Source organism: Eurosta solidaginis, chromosome 3, assembly GCF_040869045.1.
Source record: "Eurosta solidaginis isolate ZX-2024a chromosome 3, ASM4086904v1, whole genome shotgun sequence".
Taxonomy (NCBI): domain Eukaryota; kingdom Metazoa; phylum Arthropoda; class Insecta; order Diptera; family Tephritidae; genus Eurosta; species Eurosta solidaginis.
This window is the reverse complement of record NC_090321.1, coordinates 209663746-209683182: the sequence shown is the minus strand read 5'-3', so window position 1 is coordinate 209683182 and position 19437 is coordinate 209663746. Positions and strand designations below refer to the sequence as shown.

Below are 19437 nucleotides of genomic sequence, written 5' to 3'. Positions count from 1 at the left end.
AATAAACGCGACGAACATCGCCTTGTCAAAAATATAATCCCCATAATTACATGAAGGTGAACACAATGAACGCCAAGAGCGAAATTTACGCAACGTCGTTTTGCGACGATAGATTTATTTCAATCGTCGCCGCCGGGCGATGACGACAAACATCCCAAGGATTGCTGCTGTTAAATTTTTTAAGTATAAAAAAGAAAACATAATATCCAAAAACGATTTTTTTTTTCTTTACATATAATTTTTAATTTAATTTCTTAACATTTTTGTGTTGTTTTATTAATTTCTTAACATTTTGGGCGTGTTTTAGCAGTCAAGTGCTAAAGCAGAGAATTTAAAAAAGTGTTAATTATTTTCATCTTTATTTCTAAATAATGGCCACTCTGAATAAACAGCGTCAATTTCGCCCAGAGCTGGTGAACTTAGATTAGAATTAGAAATCATTACGATTAGAAAAATAAAATAATCTAATCATTAGTTTTTTGATCCTTTAATATTTTAGATTACTAATTGATTAGATCATAACTAATCAAAAATCTAATGACGATTAACGACGATTAGCATATCTAATCAAAACTAATCAAAAAAAAAATGCGATTAGATTTCTTGATTAGTTTTGATCCACTATTTTGAAATATTTTTGTTGTTTTTTTTTCATTTAATTCATAAAGAAACAAACTTAAAAGAACTTTTATTCAAAATTTCACTGTAAACATAAATCTTATTAAACAAGTAAGGACGGGATTGTCTTCGGCTCATAGCCCTGGTCATTCCGGTACACTTATTGGCGGGTCTATCTCCACTTTTTCTCATACTAGTTGTAGTATAAAAATTAAAGGCACGTTCTGAAAAAAAAAAACACGAGATTATCGACGTTTTAAATGTATGCTGATTTATATTACATATGTATCACAAAAAGTTTATATTAGACTTCATTACTACCAACTTTTCAAAAGAAATTCAGACAATGAATTCCATCTTGCGGTACTGACTATTCCAGCAAATGATCTAATCAAATCTAATCAAACCTAATCGAGAAATCTAATCGAATTTTTTTTGATTAGTTTTGATTAGATTTTATTAGATATGCTAATCGTCACTAATCGCGATTAGATTTTTGATTAGTTCTAATCTAATCAATAAGTAATCGATTAGTATAGCCAACTAATCCTAATTAATCAATTATTCTGCAAAATAAAAGTTTCTAATCCGATTACTAATCATTAGGATTACTAATCATTATTCCCCAGCTATGATTTCGCCCGGCATTGTGTTTTAAGTAGCCGAAATGTCTGGGCGTAATTTGAAAAATGTCATCGCCCGACGCGGCGTATATCGTCGTCGCTCGGCATTGTGTTTACAGCTTAAGTCAGCTCCTTGGGTGCTCTTTGAAAACTTTTCATACCTACTGATAAAGTAACCCACCACGTCACAATGCGTCGCTTGCCATCAGCGTCACCATCAACGATGAAAACATATGCTACGACGCCGTTAGTGGTTTTTTTTTTTGGCCTGGGCACACTGATGTTGGCATGGGCGTAGATGACCTATGACCAAGGGTTAGATGATTAAACAAGGCAAAGGTAGAATGTGACAACTAAAATATTTTGTTGTAGCAATTCATACTTCAAAAAATTGCGAACAATTGCATTAACCTTTTGGGTTTGTTAAAGCGGAACAAGGTATTAATATAGGTAATTAAATAATTCGCTTAAATTGTTTTTGTTTTCCAACTGAAATTTTTTCGACACGAGAATGTTCCTGTTTTTTCCGCGTTAGGAGCTTTATATAAGTAAGTGAAAAGGCTTAAATGCAATTTTAGAACCCAAATTCAATATGACCCATATATTCGCATGTATTCAACATACATATTTTGATCATTCTTGTGTTGCCCGAATAGAAATTATGTCTAGGGGTTTTATGGAGACTGTATAGTTTTTCATGAATTCTGACTGGATAACAAATTCTGTCTAGGGATTGAAAATTCCAAATAGGTTATGAAAGGGCTATTTTTTAACTGAATCAGCTTGTACTTGTAGTTAGACGGCATTTAGGTAACCAACAGCAGCTAGGGTCATCTTTAAAAAGCATTAACAAACTGTCAGTGTCCTTGCTATGTTATCGTTGGCCATGGAAAATCGAGCTCCGTAGATAGTGGTGGCAAATATTTTTTTTTTTTCATAAAACGCATTTTCCAAGTACAATGTAACCATTAGTTGAGCCTAGGGGTAGCAGTCGCTTGTCTCTACTCCTCCTTCTACACCTATGGATGCTGTGCAGTCAATAGTGTCGTTTGTATCTCTTATATGTATGAATGTGTGTATGTTTTATGTATACGAATTTGTGTGTACAAAGTTTGTTTGTTTGCGCTTTGCATTAGCCAAATGCTTTGGTACTTAAATGGAACATTTTTGATTAAAAAGGGCGAACTACAACAAATACATACATATATATTTATTGTATACTCGTGTACATTTTCATTAAATTTAGTAAATTCGTTTGACTCGTAAAAGACCAAAACTTTTTTCACACCACATTACATTTGATTGCATTATCACCCGACCACATTGTGACTTTGAATGGCTGAGGTTTTTTATTTTGGTAAAGGGGTAAGAGTTAAGCTACGAAATGCGACTTTGTTTTTGTTACTGTGTGGGTATAAATAATTGTATTAGGACTCTCTGGGCATTGATTTTCGAGCTTTGTTTGCGATTAAAGATTTAAATACGATTGCATTAGAATTTAGGGAAAATAAATAGTTTTTTGAAATGAAGTAGGTAGATCGTATTGTATCGAGCTTTTCCTATTGGATGTGTGTGATATATACATACTAGAGCTTTACGCCGGTCACTTAATCGGCGGCGGTGGCATGGCCAGCGCGCCGACAAAGTGATCGGCGTAAACCTCTGAATTGAATGGCTGGATTTCAGAGTATCATATTGTCCACAACTAATGAATATGGAAACATACTGTTGATGGCAATGGTATTTTTGACGATCTGGAACAATATCATTAACTTGCAGATCGATATCTGGGAGTCTTGTAAAGCGAAAATTAAATAAAAATAATATTTAGAAAGGTTTTGTTTATATGTATTTAAGGAAGTCAGTCGACGTCTCGGCCATTTCGGAAATATCTGCGGTTTTTGCTTCAAAATCTCGTGGATCGTTCAAAAAATTTCGGGAGTAGCTCCTTGCGGAGAGAGAGAAATACTTAAAATGGTCACACTTTGTAGCGTAGTTTCACCGAAGGATGTGTTCTGGGCTAACTCTAATACCCGACGTCGCCACGATTTCTTTAAATCATTTATGGCTACATGCTGGTCACGCACAAAGGCGACTTACGGTTGCTATCAATTATCTACTAATAGTTATGACTCTCGTGGAACAGTTTTAACGAGTAGCATCAATGCTGGCTTATTGTTGATCGTGACAAAGGGCGCTTTCAGTTTTTTCGGCTGTTTCTAGGAGCTACAATTGCCGATGTGCGAACAGTAGCAATCCCAACCACCAGTCGCTACCACGCATCCTGGCCCTTGCACCATATGTCAGCACAGAATCCATAGGACTGCGACTTCGAACTCATACCTTCGTCGACGTCACTTTCCTCGAAGCTCTAGATGTAACCCCGAAGACATTCTTACGGATGTTTTTGTCGCGCTATGCGAGTTACACAAAAAAAAATCTTGAAACGTTAGGGAGTAACTATTCGGTCAAGGATACCGCCCTCGAAATCATAAGCAGTCTAAGTGGATATCATTACGAAACTCATGGGTGAAAATCGTATAATCCTTGGGTGCATCTATAGGTATAAAAAAAGTTTAGAAATTTAGACCAAAATTTGCAGACGTTTGTGTTCGATACATTGACCTCAATATTCTTCGTTTCCGGCCTTATGGTATAAGAGCTCAGACAAGTTCGACTGTCCCCTACGTTAGGGTAGTAGAACACCCGGTAATTTGGTCGACTGTCTTGAGAAAGCTTTTGCTTCACCACTTTAAGTGTTCTTGCGAAGGACAACGCCTCACCTGGTTGTGCCTACGTATTCACATTTGTAACTGGAGCCGCCACGTGTAGGTCGTATTTAAACATGTTTGATAGGCTATATCCAATGTGATTCACTCCAAAGGACTAGTTGGGGATAGGGCCGCCAACTTTAGGAAATGTCAAACCGGGATACTTGGGTGTTGAATGATGATGTGTGAAAATCAAAATTAAGATTTCAGATGGTATTTTATAGTTAATAAAGTGATTTTTCAAACCCTTCTCATACGTGTTGAAGATATATGCAATTTAAGTGTGAGCTGAGAATCATTTCAAAGGAGAATTTAAACCACTGGAGCCTACTAAAGGACTTTGCATCACTGATTTCGCTTATTCTTTCAGCCAATCGGGATATAAAATTCGGCCCCGTTTTCGTGTAACTTGCTTTTTTAACAACTTGAGGAAAATTTGAAAATATGTTCGAATTGGGACATTTTATTTAAATTCATTGTATTTTGTTAATTTTTTGAAAAAATTATGCGAAGTCATCATTTAAATTTATTATAGGCAATTTATTGTTCATCTCGAAAATTGGTCCGATATGGTCGAAAGGGGTATCAAGGGATGCGCATCACTGCCAGTTATAAAAATCCAATTGCGAAATTTTGGGATTTTTATATTATAACTTTTCTTTAAGTGTTTTGTTTTAATAACTTGGTGAATTCGGTGATACGAAATCCGTGTTAAGCTGGCATTGAAATCGCCTGTTTTCTCAAATAACTTTTGAACGGTTAGAAAGTGTTAAATTTTATAACTGGTAGTGATGCGCATCCCTTGATACCCCTTTCGACCATATCGGACCAATTTTCGAGATGAACAATAAATGGCGTAGACAGTCTTAAAAGAGTTGAAAATATAGTAACGCGCCGATATTTTTGACATTCGGCGGCGGCGTGCGAAAAACGTCTCAAATTGGCGGCGGCGGCGGCGTTTATCGGCGGCGTATATCTATATGTACATTGGTTTGATAAACATTTAATCAGTCGAAGGCATCCTAAATATATCTTCGTATTGAAAGTTCAAATTTATGCAACGTTCGAGAACTGCTAAGAATACACGTTGACAACTTTCCTCGACATTTGCAGTGCCTTCAACAACTTCAAATGTAGGCCATCTGCAAGGCACTTGTACGATATGGAACCCAAGACTACATAGTTGCATGGGTCCTTTTTATGCTCAAAAGTTTGAACGTCAAAGCAACTTTTTAAGCTAGCTGAGTTTGCTTTCGGGAGGAGCTGGGAGCTGTCACCGCATGTTGTCCATAGCATGTACAACACAGTAATTCCACCGATACTAACGTATGGAGCTCTTGTCTAGTGAAAAGCTCTGGACAAAAAGAGCAATCAACGGAGGGGTGGGAAGGTACAAAGGGTAGCAAGGCTGGGTACGTCTGATTGGCGTTGGTACACGTTACAATATTAGATGACAAGGCGAGGGTACTATTAAATGGAATCATAACTGACCTAACATCCAACACCGACCATATCAAGGCGGTTTTTGACTCCCACGTGAAGAACGTAAGATATCTTTCAAGGAAGGAGTGGGTGGAAGGCCTAAACAGTGGTAGGGGCATCACAATCTACACCGACGGCTAGAAAATGGAAAAGCTAACTGGAATTAGGATGTATTCAAAGAATCTGCAGGTAAATCAATCGTTCCAACTTCCTGACACATACACGAGTCCAGTGTTCCAGGCGGAGGTATCTGCCATAGAGAGATCAGCCAGAACGATACAGGATGGTCACGTCCCAAACACCAATATAACTATCTTTGTCGACGGCCAGACCGCTTTAAAGGCAGTCAAATCGAACGTGATATAGTTGGATATCATGTGGTGGTATCGAGCCTCACTAATGTTCATAAGGTATCTCAATGTCTCCATTTGTGGAACCCCTGCACACGGCGATATTGAAGGGATTGAATTTGTAGATAACGGACAGCTCCGTGCAACCACCTCTGGATTACCTCCTAAGGAAAATCGAAAAATATAAGACTAAGGCAACATACTTGCTGTGAACAAACCGGATTGGTGGTTAGGTATCAAGGTCCTTATGACCATGTTCGGGTTTAAAGTTACTAGCTTAGTTCTCCTCATTTTCGTCATCGTGCTGTTGCACCAATGCTCCGACGGTGGCGCATACCAACAAGCTCCCTTTGCAGAAGCATTTAGGATGAGGAGAAAGAAGAATCGATTCATCACTTCCGCTGCCAATTTCCAGGAATGCAAACAGGACGACCACTAAGATGTAAATTGGGTCGACGATTGTGCCGCCACGCGGTACTCACTGAGGCCACTCACAACGGACAAAAATGTCTGCAAGTGGAAGTGTGGGAAATTCCAACGCACGCCCTCTTGACATAACCAAACGTATGCAACGCTTAAGGAATGTTTCTATTCCAAACTCACGGTTTTGTAGTTAATTTTTACATTCATCTCATATTTTCAGAGTTGTTTGTCCCGCGGATTGCAATGTCCCGCTTCCATCTCTCATCGCATTGTTACGCTTTTAAGGGCAAAATTCGTTCAACGCATCACAACAATGCTAATGTGCTATTCAATTTTAATATTCCCCTCTGTGATCCTCGCTTTGATAAAGTGGTGAAAACTGAATAAAAATAAAAAAAATTAAAACTTTTTATTATTTGTTTTTCTACATTAAAAATTAATAAATTATACAAAACTTACAGCCTGCGAATTCTGTTGATCTCTACGCACTGAACACGTGCAGTTAAAGGGTTGAACTGCTTTTACAACATTTGAAAAATGTTTTTTTTGGGTTTGTTTTATATATAAAAAATTAGTTTACATAAAAGGTGCAGCTTGCGTTATTGTGGCTTATGACGAAGTGCGCCGCACGTGCGGCTGAATGCAAACAAATACCGCAGACATAAAAGTTCTGCACACCATGATGCCCCCTACGGCGCTGCATTGCGCAACCATTTTGTTCTTTTTTCAAAAAGTTTTAATTTTAGGATATTTAAAACAGTATTTTAATACGTGTATATGAAATATGATGCGTTAGGCAAAAAAATGAAGAACTATGAGCATTGAGAAATTCAACAGCTTTTGATTTTTTTTATTTGTTTTTGTAGCACAGTGTAATAAGTATTATATAAATTTCGGTTGTACATATAGTTGAGCAGAGCTCACAGAGTATATTAACTTTGATTGGATAACGGTTGGTTGTACAGGTATAAAGGAATCGAGATAGATATAGGCTTCCATATATCAAAATCATCATGATCGAAAAAAACTTCGATTGAACACGATAACTTGAGTAAATTTTGAGATATCTTGATGAAATTTGGTATGTAGGTTCCTGGGCACTCATCTCAGATCGCTATTTAAAATGAACGATATCGGACAATAACCACGCCCACTTTTTCGATATCGAAAATTTTGAAAAATCGAAAAAGTACGATAATTCATTACCAAATACGGATTAAGCGATGAAACTTGGTAGGTGAGTTGAACTTATGACGCAGAATAGAAAACTAGTAAAATTTTGGACAATGGGCGTGGCACCGCCCACTTTTAAAAGAAGGTAATTTAGAAGTTTTGCAAGCTGTAATTTGGCAGTCGTTGAAGATATCATGATGAAATTTGGCAGTAACGTTACACTTATTACTATATGTCTGCTTAATAAAAATTAGCAAAATCGGAGAACGACCACGCCCACTTTTAAAAAAAAAAATTTTTTTAATTCCAAGTTTAAAAGAAAAGTTAATATGTTTACAGTATATAAGTAAATTATGTCAACATTCAACTCCAGTAATGATATGGTGCAACAAAATACAAAAATAAAAGAAAATTTAAAAACGGGCGTGGCTCCTCCCTTTTTCATTTAATTTGTTTAGGATACTTTTAATGCCATAAGTCGAACAAAAATTAACCAATCCTTGTGAAATTTGGTAGAGGCTTAGATTCTAGGACGATAACTGTTTTCTGTGAAAAAGAGCGAAATCGGTTGAAGCCACGCCCAGTTTTTATACACAGTCGACCGTCTGTCCTTCCGCTCGGCCGTTGACACAATAACTTGAGCAAAAATCGATATATCTTTACTAAACTCAGTTCACGTACTTATCTGAACTCACTTTGTATTGGTGTAAAAAATGGCCGAAATCCGACTACGACCACGCCCACTTTTTCGATATCGAAAATTACGAAAAACAAAAAAAAACCCATAATTTTATACCAAATACGAAAAAAGGGATGAAACATGGTAATTGTATTGGTCTATTGACGCAAAATATAACTTCAGAAAAAAACTTGGTAAAATGGGTGTGACACCTACCATATTAAGTAGAAGAAAATGAAAAAGTTTTGCAGGGCGAAATCAAAAGCCCTTGGAATCTGGGAAGGAATACTGTTCATGGTATTACATATATAAATAAATTAGCGGTACCCGACAGATGATGTTCTGGATCACCCTGGTCCACATTTTGGTCGATATCTCGAAAACGCCTTCACATATACAACTAAGGGCCACTCCCTTTTAAACCCCTCATTAATACCTTTAATTTGATACCCATATCGTACAAACACATTCTAGAGTCACCCCTGGTCCACGTTTATGGCGGTATCTCGAAAAGGCGTCCACATATAGAACTAAGGCCCACTCCTTTTTTAAATACTCATTAACACCTTTCATTTGATTCCCATATGGTACAAAAAAATTCTAGAGTCACCCCTGGCACACCTTTATGGCGATATCTCGAAAAGGCGTCCACCTATAGAACTTAGGCCCACGCCCTTTTAAAATACTCATTAACACTTTTCATTTGATACCCATATAGTACAAACAAATTCTAGAGTCACCCCTGGTCCATCTTTATGGCGATGTCTCGAAAAGGGGTGCATCTATAGAACTTAGGCCCACGCCCTCTTAAAATACTCATTAGCACCTTTCATTTCATACCCATATCGTACAAACAAATTCTAGAGTCAGGCCTGGTCCACCTTTATGGCGATATCCCTAAATGGCGTCCATCTATAGAACTATGGCCCAGTTCCTCTTAATACCTTCCATTTGATACACATGTCATACAAACACATTCCAGGGTTACCCTAGGTTCTTTTTACAACATGGTGATTTTCCCTTACTTTGTCTCCACAGCTCTCAACTGAGTATGTAATGTTCGGTTACACCCGAACTTATCCTTCCTTACTTATTAAATTCTAGGCTTCTCGAATAACATTTCTAAGATAATAAAAACCATGATTCTCTTATTTTTCAACCATACATTTTTTTTATTTCCAGGCCTGATACCACATTACAAGCAATCGTTTATAAATTAGTACCCGGTCTCTATGAACGGGAGCTAATGCGCAAACGCGCTTTCTACAAAGATCGTCCTGAAGATGCTGCTATGGCTACGCCCGAGCAACGGGGTGAGGATACTGAGCATCTCATCTTTAGTCCGTCGGATTATATGTCACTCTCGCTAGAGTTCGCAGACACTGAGTAAGTATTGATATTGTGTTATTTTAATGTAAACGTTAGGGTAATCCTTATACAAAAATCAAATCATCGATTTTTTAATTGGGGTCAAAGTTAAGATTTCTCTCTGGAGATTCAAAAATATTTTTTTTCTGATACTCCAAAATCGATTATATTATAGTATTGGCGATATCTCATCTAAAGGCGTGCTGTACCGGGGTCTAAGCACAGATTACATTATGCTAACTTACCTTTACCGTTTCTTATCGGGACCAAATGATGTAATAAATTGTAGTATTATGGATTTTGGATATTAGCAATAAAAAAAAAATCAATTTTAATTTTGTTCAGTCTTCATAGAGCAATCTTTGGCACCTTTGGACACCCCTTAAAACTTATGTATATCTGATATTCTTGAACTTGATATACGATATCCTTTGAAAGGGTGAGACTTGATAGTTAATATACTATAAGGACCACTAGACTGGGTTGGTCCCCATACAAAAAAAAAGTTGCTAAGGTCCGCCCCAAGATTATGTTGAGAGGCTTTCGGAAACATTTTTTTAAATCTTTTTTGATCCTTCGAAATACAGCCGAAACGGTTTTTTCGTTGTAACTTGGTTATTTGACGTCCGATTTTTAAAATTGATATGCCATTATTTTGGCCTTGAGAAACTTCACATTTCCGCTTAATGTCCTTTTAACCTATGAAGTCGTTTTCACATGATTAAGTCAGCTAACAAAATTTGACCCACCCTAATGTATGTTTTTTCCTTACCAAACGGAAGTACTTAAAAATTCAAGAAAATGTTGCTTTGAAACCATATTACTAAAATAATAAACAAAAAGTTATAGCACATTCAATATTTATTGCAACTGTTATTTTACCTGATTCTTATTATACTTAGACCTGAAACTCATGATATTTTTGGAGGAAAAATTGCAGGGTTTGCATACAAAAGTTAATAAAGATATGCCAAATATCATGAATAGGGGAAGTCAAAGTAAATAAGTGAGTGAAACCTGTTGTTTCGTATTTATAATAATAACACCATGCGACAAAATCAACTTTTTTCCTGGGTATTGGACAAAACTCACTTTTTCGTAGAGATTGAGGCTTAAGTAAACAAAGTACTATCTCCGTTTTTCGAACTTTGCCTCCAAAAAATAGATATCGGCTTACGAAGTTCGAAATTCTACATTTCGAAATTTTATTTTATTTTTTTGTTAACGCGTTCAGCAAATTGAAAAAGTAAAAATGTGGGCGTGGCCCGCTCTTTTCCCTTATTAGAAGGGCTGGATTCTTTTTTTGAGAAATTTAGTATAACAGCTGTTATACGAGGTGAAAGTCAGAAGTCAGAGCAACTTTTTTTTTCGACTCAGTCTAAGGACCACCCTAGTAAATATGACTGATAGAAATTTTCAAAGCATTTTTGCGGTGACCATTCGTCCCTCACAGTCTAGAAATATAAAAAGCTTCCTAGCAAAAATTCATCATAGGTGCCGTCACTTTGAAGAGTTAATTAAATCAAAAATTGGAAAATAGGCTTCGTCTGCAACTTTTTGGATACATATCGCCCTAAATTATTATATATAATTCAGCTGCCAGAACATTGTAAGTACTAGAAAAAGAAGACGTCAATAAATATACGGAAATTATTAGCATAGTGGTCGATTTGCCCTCCTTGGTACAGTAAGTACAAACTGTCATCGGATGTGCCAAAGACTTCATATCTCTCATGAATATAGCTGAGCCATTATATCATGCCATTCTTAATATCCGAATCTTCAGCTGATAAAATGTGTAATATATAAACCGGCGTACTTAAGCGAGATTTTCGATAACTATCAAAAAAAGAATCGATTGGTACTTAATCCTCACACAAAGTTTCACGGTTCTTGTTGTCTACACGAGATAGCTTTGATGAACTTTTTATTTGAACATTTGGTTGTATATATCCCATAGATATACGACCGATTTCTTCCTTTTCTAGACAACAATATATGCCATATATAAGCATTTGGTGGAATTTGAAACTTCTATCTGTTAAATTGAGGAATGATTGACAAAACCCCCCTTTTCGGAAAAATCGTTTGGAAATAGTGGGATACAGGTACGCATTAGTGTCCCCATTTGCTCGGTTCCGACAAATGTCTAATCGGATACCGTTCACGAAATTTCATCAAAATATCTCAAAAATTAAGGGATAAGTTTGGGTTCAAACAGACAGGCAGACATGGTTAAATAAACTTAGATCGTCATCCTGATCATTTCGTCTGGGCTATATCTTTTTTAGATTCCGGCCAAACTTGAATTTTTAATTTCTCTAGCGATAACAAACGCTACTTAACACTGTACAACAATTTGAAGGACAGCGATTGTCTTTAGAATAAGTAAAAAATTCGAGATTATTTCGTGACCATTTCGGGATTATCTCTTTATAGTTTCGGGACTCTTTTCGAGAATGTTTCGGATCGCTTCGAGACCGTTTTCGGAGCTATATCGCGCCGGTTTAAAAATCATATCGCAACCATCGTGATTGATTTCAAAATTATTTCAAGATTGCTTGCGGCACCACAATCTGTCTGTCTACCAAATTTCACCTATGTAATCTATCTGTAATGTACCTATTAATGGGGCGTTGCAGCACTATTTGTTGATTTTAAGACTACCACCGGTTAAATTTGGTATTGTTTTCTGACTGATTTCGGTTTGTTTTGAGACAACTTCGAATTATCTATGGATCATTTTGTGACTGTTTCAAGATTATTTTTTTGGATTGTTTTGAAACTGTTTTAACGACGACATCGGGCTGTATGGCATTCGTTTTATGTTTTATATTTATGTTATCTTTGTCTTAATGTAGTAATTGCCATTGGTCGGTTACAAATGTGTGATGCGTGGATTCATAATAAAACTAGCGGTTACCCGGTGCGTTGCTGGAAAAGATTTTATGTATAACCTACTTACATTTCTCACCAGTACGCCCTCTCCTTTCTCCCACTCCTTTCTTATAAACCTAAGGTTATACTTCTCTCCTCCTTTACACTATAGTTTCCTCTTCCTTCTACTCTTCCTTCTCCCCCAAAACTGGTTATCGTTTGCCTTTTAATATCTATCCACGTTCTAATCTCTTTCAATCTACTTTTCCCTTCACGTCTCTTTCCTTATCCATCTCAATTTACTGCTGTCTATTATCAAAAAAGTGTTAAAATAGCAACTAATTATATTAGTTCTTGCATAACTGTCTCAGCTTGGTTGATTCATTATTTGTTTCGTTTCTTTTAGAGTTATCTACAGTTTTTTTGTTCTCAATTGTATATATTAGTATTTGGAAATCATATTTATTACAGATCTGCAAAGTACTCAGAAATATAAAATTATGTACTCTAGTGTTGGAGCATTCCTGAGGGCATAGTTTATAAAGAAAATTTTAGTATAAAAATTAACTTATTATTATCCAGTAAAGGCGAGATCGTTGTAGCCAACGTAGCAGATAGTAGTTCTTATCAAAATAATCCTCTTTTTAGATCAGCATCATATTACATTATGTCAGGTAAGAACAAAATAAAACTCAGAACATGTCGATCTCAGCTCCTAGTATTCAAAAATTAAAATTTAAGGAAAAAGCAAACCGTATCTTAAGGGGATATTCTATTGAACAGGTCTGTCCCTGGCTCATTTCCTAAAGAAAAGGCAGAAACAATCAGAATCGTTAGAAAAACATTTCTCTTTTTAGGCATATGGTCACCGTAACCAATTAAAAAAAAAATCGATCTACATATTTTAAAGAGCCATGAAATACTTAACCCTCTTAATTTTATAAAACTACAACTTTTTCCCCTTTTTATCTTTTCTTCTCTTCTCTAACAGCGAGCTGGTACGGAAAAACAGTGACTACGGTGAATTGTTAAAACCACGCTACCTTCAATGTCCCGCCATGTGCACCGTTGGGCATTTGAAGAAATTTGTATATGGGAAATTCGATATTGATGTACAACGATTCAATATTGACCTCATGTACAAGGTAAAAACGATCGTTTTACTCGATCACTACACACTCATGGATGTCGCATATATTTACACATGGAAACGTGATGCGCCAATGCGTTTCTATTTTCGTGTGAAACGTAGTTTGCGTCCCATTGTCAAGGTGCGTAAAACAACGGCTGTAATGCCTGTAGAGGTAAAAGATGAAGTTGCCGAAATAGCACCAACTCCACCGATTATTGCACCGAAAGCCGATGATGTTGCTGCAAGTACACAAATTCCCGCTGTTGTACCAGATGCTGCTATGACAATAATACCCAAACCTGTAGTGTCTACACTGAATGTAAATGAACCGCTTATAAAAACGCCAGTTGATATCAAAGCAGAGGAGGTTGTGGTGCCAGTTGAGGCAAAATGTGAAACCAGTGATGAAACAACAAGCGCAAAACCGGCAACGAAGATGTCAAAAACATCAAAATCTCCACAAGTCAGCTCAAGTACAGATAGCAAACAACAACGCTCGCTGGTAAGCTCCACGTCAGAGCGTAAGGCGGAGAAGGCGCAACATGGCCATCACCACTCACATAGCTCACCGAAAACTTCAACAAAAGAAAAGCGCGAAGCTAAAGAAGCTTTGAAACATGCTACCGAACCACCGCGTGAAGAACGCAAAGTAGAAAATATTAAATTAAAAATTGATCTTTCAAAGCATAACAGCGTCACTATCATAAATATGTCCGATCCACATCGTCGTGAAATCACTAAACCTGTACGTCCTGAGAAAGAGTGGAAGCTGAAAAGCAAACGAGATAAAGACTCTAGTCCCAAGCATTTGTTGAGTAGTGAGCGCAAAAGAAAAACGCCTAGTCCACTCACAGTACCACCGCTTACAATTAAAGCTGAACAAATTAGTCCACAAATGAAAGTAAGTCCGCTAGCGAAGAGCAATCCTAGAGTAGAAGAAAAGTCACCAGAGCCTGCCACAGCAAGCAATGAGGATGAAGAACAAAAATCGCAGTTTTTGAAATCTTTTTCGCTAACACCAATTAAGTCTGTCAAAACAGAATCACCCGACAAGTCGCCAAAACGCAGTCCTACAGCAATACAGACACATAAAATCGTTGTGAAATCGCCGACTAGCGCTGCGCGTGAACCACTCAAAACAACAATAAGCGCTGTTTATAAAACAGCCGCACTACCGGCGAAACGTAAAATTAAAGAACTCAGCAAGCATATGACGAAGAAACCGAAATTTTCACCGCCACTGCCTGCGGAGGATTTCAAAATTAAATTACCACCACCAAGCCCAAACCACAATACGACGACAACAAAACCGAATGCATCGCCGGTGCACAAGTCGCCTGCTAGTGAAAAACCGTTAACTACTATGGCAACATCAAAAACAAATGCTGACAACACAATAACAACAACAACTTCCAGTACAGCAAGTAACAATCTGGCAATGATGCGCCCACCAATTGGCATACCACCTAAAAAGCCCACCGCAAAAGTGAGCACATCAGCACCAAAAATTAGCGCAATGGCACCACCGCCACTACCGTTTCAGCGCATAGAAATGGCGGCGCCCGGTAATCGCACGCCTATTGCCAAACGCTATCAACCTATACTACCAAAGGCCAGTCGTCCCAACCCGTTTGCAAATATACCCAGTGATGTCAATAAGCTGCTGAAGGATGCTGGCACAGAGATTAAGTCCATTGCTAGTAATGCAAAATCATCAGGCAAGGTTTATGGTCCCAAATCAGTCTCTAGTTGTACAACTATAACGCCTGAGAACAATATGATGGGTCCACCTGTTACACCAATGAAATCACCAGCGCAAAATGTGAATCAAACCCGTCTCGCCGGAAATGCTAACAAATCAACTGCGAAAGCTGGAAAATCTGGCAATTCGAATAATTATCTTAATCTCGCGCTGTATAACGCTTCCAAGACAAAAGGTAACGAGGCACCACCTGGTTGCCGCACACCTATGTATACTCCCAATTCGCCTATATACTCACCGAATTCGCCCCAGTATATGCCTAATTATAATATACCCACAGTACCCACATACAAGTATACGCCACGTCCCTCGAGCGGAAGCGGCAGTTTTTTGCAAAGTATCTTAGGCGGTACTAATAATCAAATGGCTGAGCTGTTTCCAGCGCCGCCCACTAAAAAAGAAAGTTCCAATACGAATGCGAGTTACACAGGCGGCAGAAACGAACCATCGCATGGCGACGCCAGTCAAAATTCATTCGAAGCTAATCAAATGCAAGCACCGAAACGGGTTTATCCATTTGCGCGCAGCCCGAGTCCAGAAGATCCACCAGAAAAACAACTGAAGGTTAAGTCCTTGCTCACATCATGCAACATAAATATTCCGTCATCACTTTCCATTACAATTACACGTGAAGATAGCGAATCACAAACAAATAATGCTACGCATCACAAACATAAGAGCCCCGTTAATAATTATATTGAAATACTAAAATTGCCCGATCAGTCTTGCGAGACCGCAGAACAAACGAAGCGTGCTTCACCGCCTGTACAGAAACAAACTGCAACAACAACGAAGTCATCATCATCATCGCTAAAACTGCTCATGCCACCGTCTGTGAATACCGCCACCGCTGCGGATTCAACAGCGCGGCGTAACAGCACAGACGCAGCAACATTTGGCGGCACGAATTCAGCGCAAATGCCGCAGAAACCTCAAAATAGCATGCCAGCGCCAAAGGCGCCATTTAGCAATGCACCACAAAATATGCACAAACAAACCAGTGCTTCCCAAGATACTACAGCAAAGTCTCCACAAAGAAATTCGTCTACCTCCAAAAGCTCGCATGAAAATAGTCAGCTAATTGCAAATTCAAAATTTACAGAGCCACAAAAGTCACCACAAGCATTGCAGCAAAAGAGTGGTGCAGAGAAGCGATCGCCTATGCATAGTCCCGAGAAAAATCCGAACTTGTCACCGAATAGTAAGCATAAATCACCTAATAGCGCAACGTCTAGCGAGGCAAGCAAAAAATTTCGCCCTATACTGCCGCGTCAAAACCCTGCCACTGCTATTTCTGAAGTAGTGCCACCAAAAGTGACAACGGCTAATATTATCGGCACTTACTCCTCACCAAGTGGTGTTGCGGTCAAAATTCATGCGAATAAGAAAGTGACGCCGCCTAAGAAATCACCGGGAACACAACAAACTCAACAATTACAACCCCAAATCGCACATCAGCAACCTAAAAACGCACATTCGCCGAATGCGTTGGGTGCAGCAAAGGATGGTAGCACGAATGCAACTCAGCCGAACAAAGCGCCTTCGCCAGCACATCAGTCATCTAATAAATTATCAGCAAACACAAAATCGACTGGCACGCCACCGCCTAGCACGTCGAGCATCAATAATGCAGCAAATTCGAACAACAACGCCAACAAAATGTTGCATTCTTCATCACATCCAGGCATGTCGCCTACCACGCTGCCAACTTTGCCGAGCTTACCTGCCATGCAAAACCTTCCGCCACCCAGCCCGCTACAAGTAGCCGCTATGGCTGCTGGCCTACAAGGTATGCCTCCACATTTGAGCGGTGTCTCAGCCGCTGATTTCAGCAAACTTTTCAAGGATAATCTATTGCGCGCTCAGGTGCAAGCAGCAGCAGCCGCTTCTCAACCAGGCGGTATGTTCTATCCTTACCCAAATCCACAGCAGTTAAGTCATCACTATAGCTATCAACAAGCTTTTATGTTGGAACAGCTGTCACGTATGCAGCGTGCCGAAGCGTTAAATGAATTTATGCACAAGTTGAAAAATGGCTCGGCGGAAAAACTAGCACTAGAGAGTATGGCTGCTAGCGTAATGGGTGGGGGTAAAGCATCTACATCGAACGTATCGCCAGGTGTCACTAGTACCGCTAGTGCAATTACTTCAAAATCGAACTCAGGTAAAAGTAATGCGTCTTCTGCATCACCCAAAAACAGCAGCATCAATACCAATACCAACAACAATGTAAGTAGCAGCGCAACGAAGGCAAAATGAGGACGACGACGTATGGTTAGATGAAAGTCAAAATTTAGGTGAAGATTAGAGCAACGCTGTAGGAATTTAATTCCAGTTGTAAAATCATTGCCTGACAGCGTTGCCTAATCTACATCTGCATAATCAGAGATCGTAACCGTTATGAGTTTTATTATAAAAATCACTTTTTAATAATTATTTTTGAGTTCTTTTTTTTCGCTTGGAAAATAAATACTTTTTCAGTTATTTCTTTCGCTCGGAAAATAAGAGTTATTTCTTGAGTTTTTATATCGCTCGCAAAATTACTGTTATGATTTGAGTTTTTTACTTTTCTCTGAAAATAACGGTTATTTTTTGTTTTTAATTCCTCTCGGAAAATAATAGTTACTTTTTGAGCTTTTTATTTCACTCGGATAATAACAGTTTTTCGCGAAAATAAAAGTTATTTTTAGATTTTTTCTATTCTCGAAAAAATTAGAAATTTTTTTCGAGCGAAAGAAAACACTCGAAAAGTAACCGTTATTTTCGGAGAAAAATAAAGAACTCAAAAAATAACTGTTATTTGCCGAACAAAATGAGAAAAAACATATATACTGTTATTTTCCGAGGAAAATTTAAAACTTAAAAAATAACAGTTTTTTTAGATGTTTATAGTAAGGCACAAAAAAGTCTAAGTAAATCCATTGGTATATTATCTTATGTAGGTGGCATTACTCAATTTTTTTGGCTTAAATTTTCAGCAATAACAGTTATTTGCGATCCCTGAAAAATACATTCAATTTGTACAAATACCTATGAATATTTGATACATTTTAACTAAATTGGCGTTTATATTAAAAAAAAAAATTACTAGATACTATTTGTATACTAAACAGTAAAAAGGTTGAGAACTGATAATTTCTGTTTAATTAAATTTTGTTTTTGTTATCTATCATTGTTCTATTTTTGTTTACTATTTTGCGTGCATAAAACAAACATATGTATATGTACATATACAATTGTACGTACATATTTAATTATCTCAACTCAACGGAGAAAAGTATAGGCACAAGGACTTTTTGGTTTTTATACCTTTCATGAACATGAAATGGTATATTAACTTTGATCCGATGTTTGTAACGTTGAGAAATATAGAAGATAGACTCAACATTAAGTACACCGAATTGATCAGGGCGACGAACTGAATTGATATAGCCATGTCCGTCTGTCCGTCCTACTGTCTGTTTGAACGCAAACTAATCCCTCAAATTTTGGGATATCTCAATGAAATTTGGCACAAGAATGTATTTTTGTATTATATTAGACATTTGTCGGATCCGGTAGGATCGGACCACTATAACATATATCTCCCATACAACCGATCGTTCAGATAAGACGATTTTGGCCATTTCTGCCGCAATTTAGAAATTATAAACGTGAAACTCGGTGATATATATTTTAATATATCATAGAAGATTTTCTGAAAAAATCACTTTGATCGGAGCTATATATATGTACCTATCCCATACAACCGATCGTTCAGATAGAAAGATTTTTGGCCATTTCTCCCTTAGTTTCTAATATAAAAACGTGAAACTGGGTGATATATATTCTAATATATCATAGAAGATTTCCTGTAAAATCATTTCGATCGGAGCTATATATCGATCGGAGATATATATAATGTCCCATACAACCGATCGTTCAGATAAGTCATTTTTCATTTTATATATATCTTAAAAATCGTTTAGGTATGTACATCTGTTCAATATATATTTCTTATCTTATACATCCGATTATTTGTAGATTAAGAACGGGATAAGATTATTGTTCAGCCCCATTCATGAAAGGTATGAAGTCTTCGGCGCAGCCATTTTTTTTTATAAAAACATGTTTAAATATTTTTTTAAACAAAATAATAAATAATGTTGAAACATGTAAAAAAATGAATATAAACTATAG

General features: G+C 37.5%; 1 protein-coding gene across 1 annotated transcript in view; it reads left to right on the top strand.

Moving 5' to 3' along the window:
* Positions 1–18345, top strand: part of Psc (Posterior sex combs) — a 50253-nt gene extending 31908 nt beyond the window's left edge. Inside the window, exons 4-5 of the mRNA XM_067774974.1 lie at positions 9302–9505; positions 13356–18345. Of these exons, the coding sequence (XP_067631075.1) occupies positions 9302–9505; positions 13356–17517 (4366 nt within the window). The 3' untranslated portion in view covers positions 17518–18345. The remainder of the gene's footprint in view (positions 1–9301; positions 9506–13355) is intronic.
* Positions 18346–19437: the final 1092 nt, after the last annotated feature.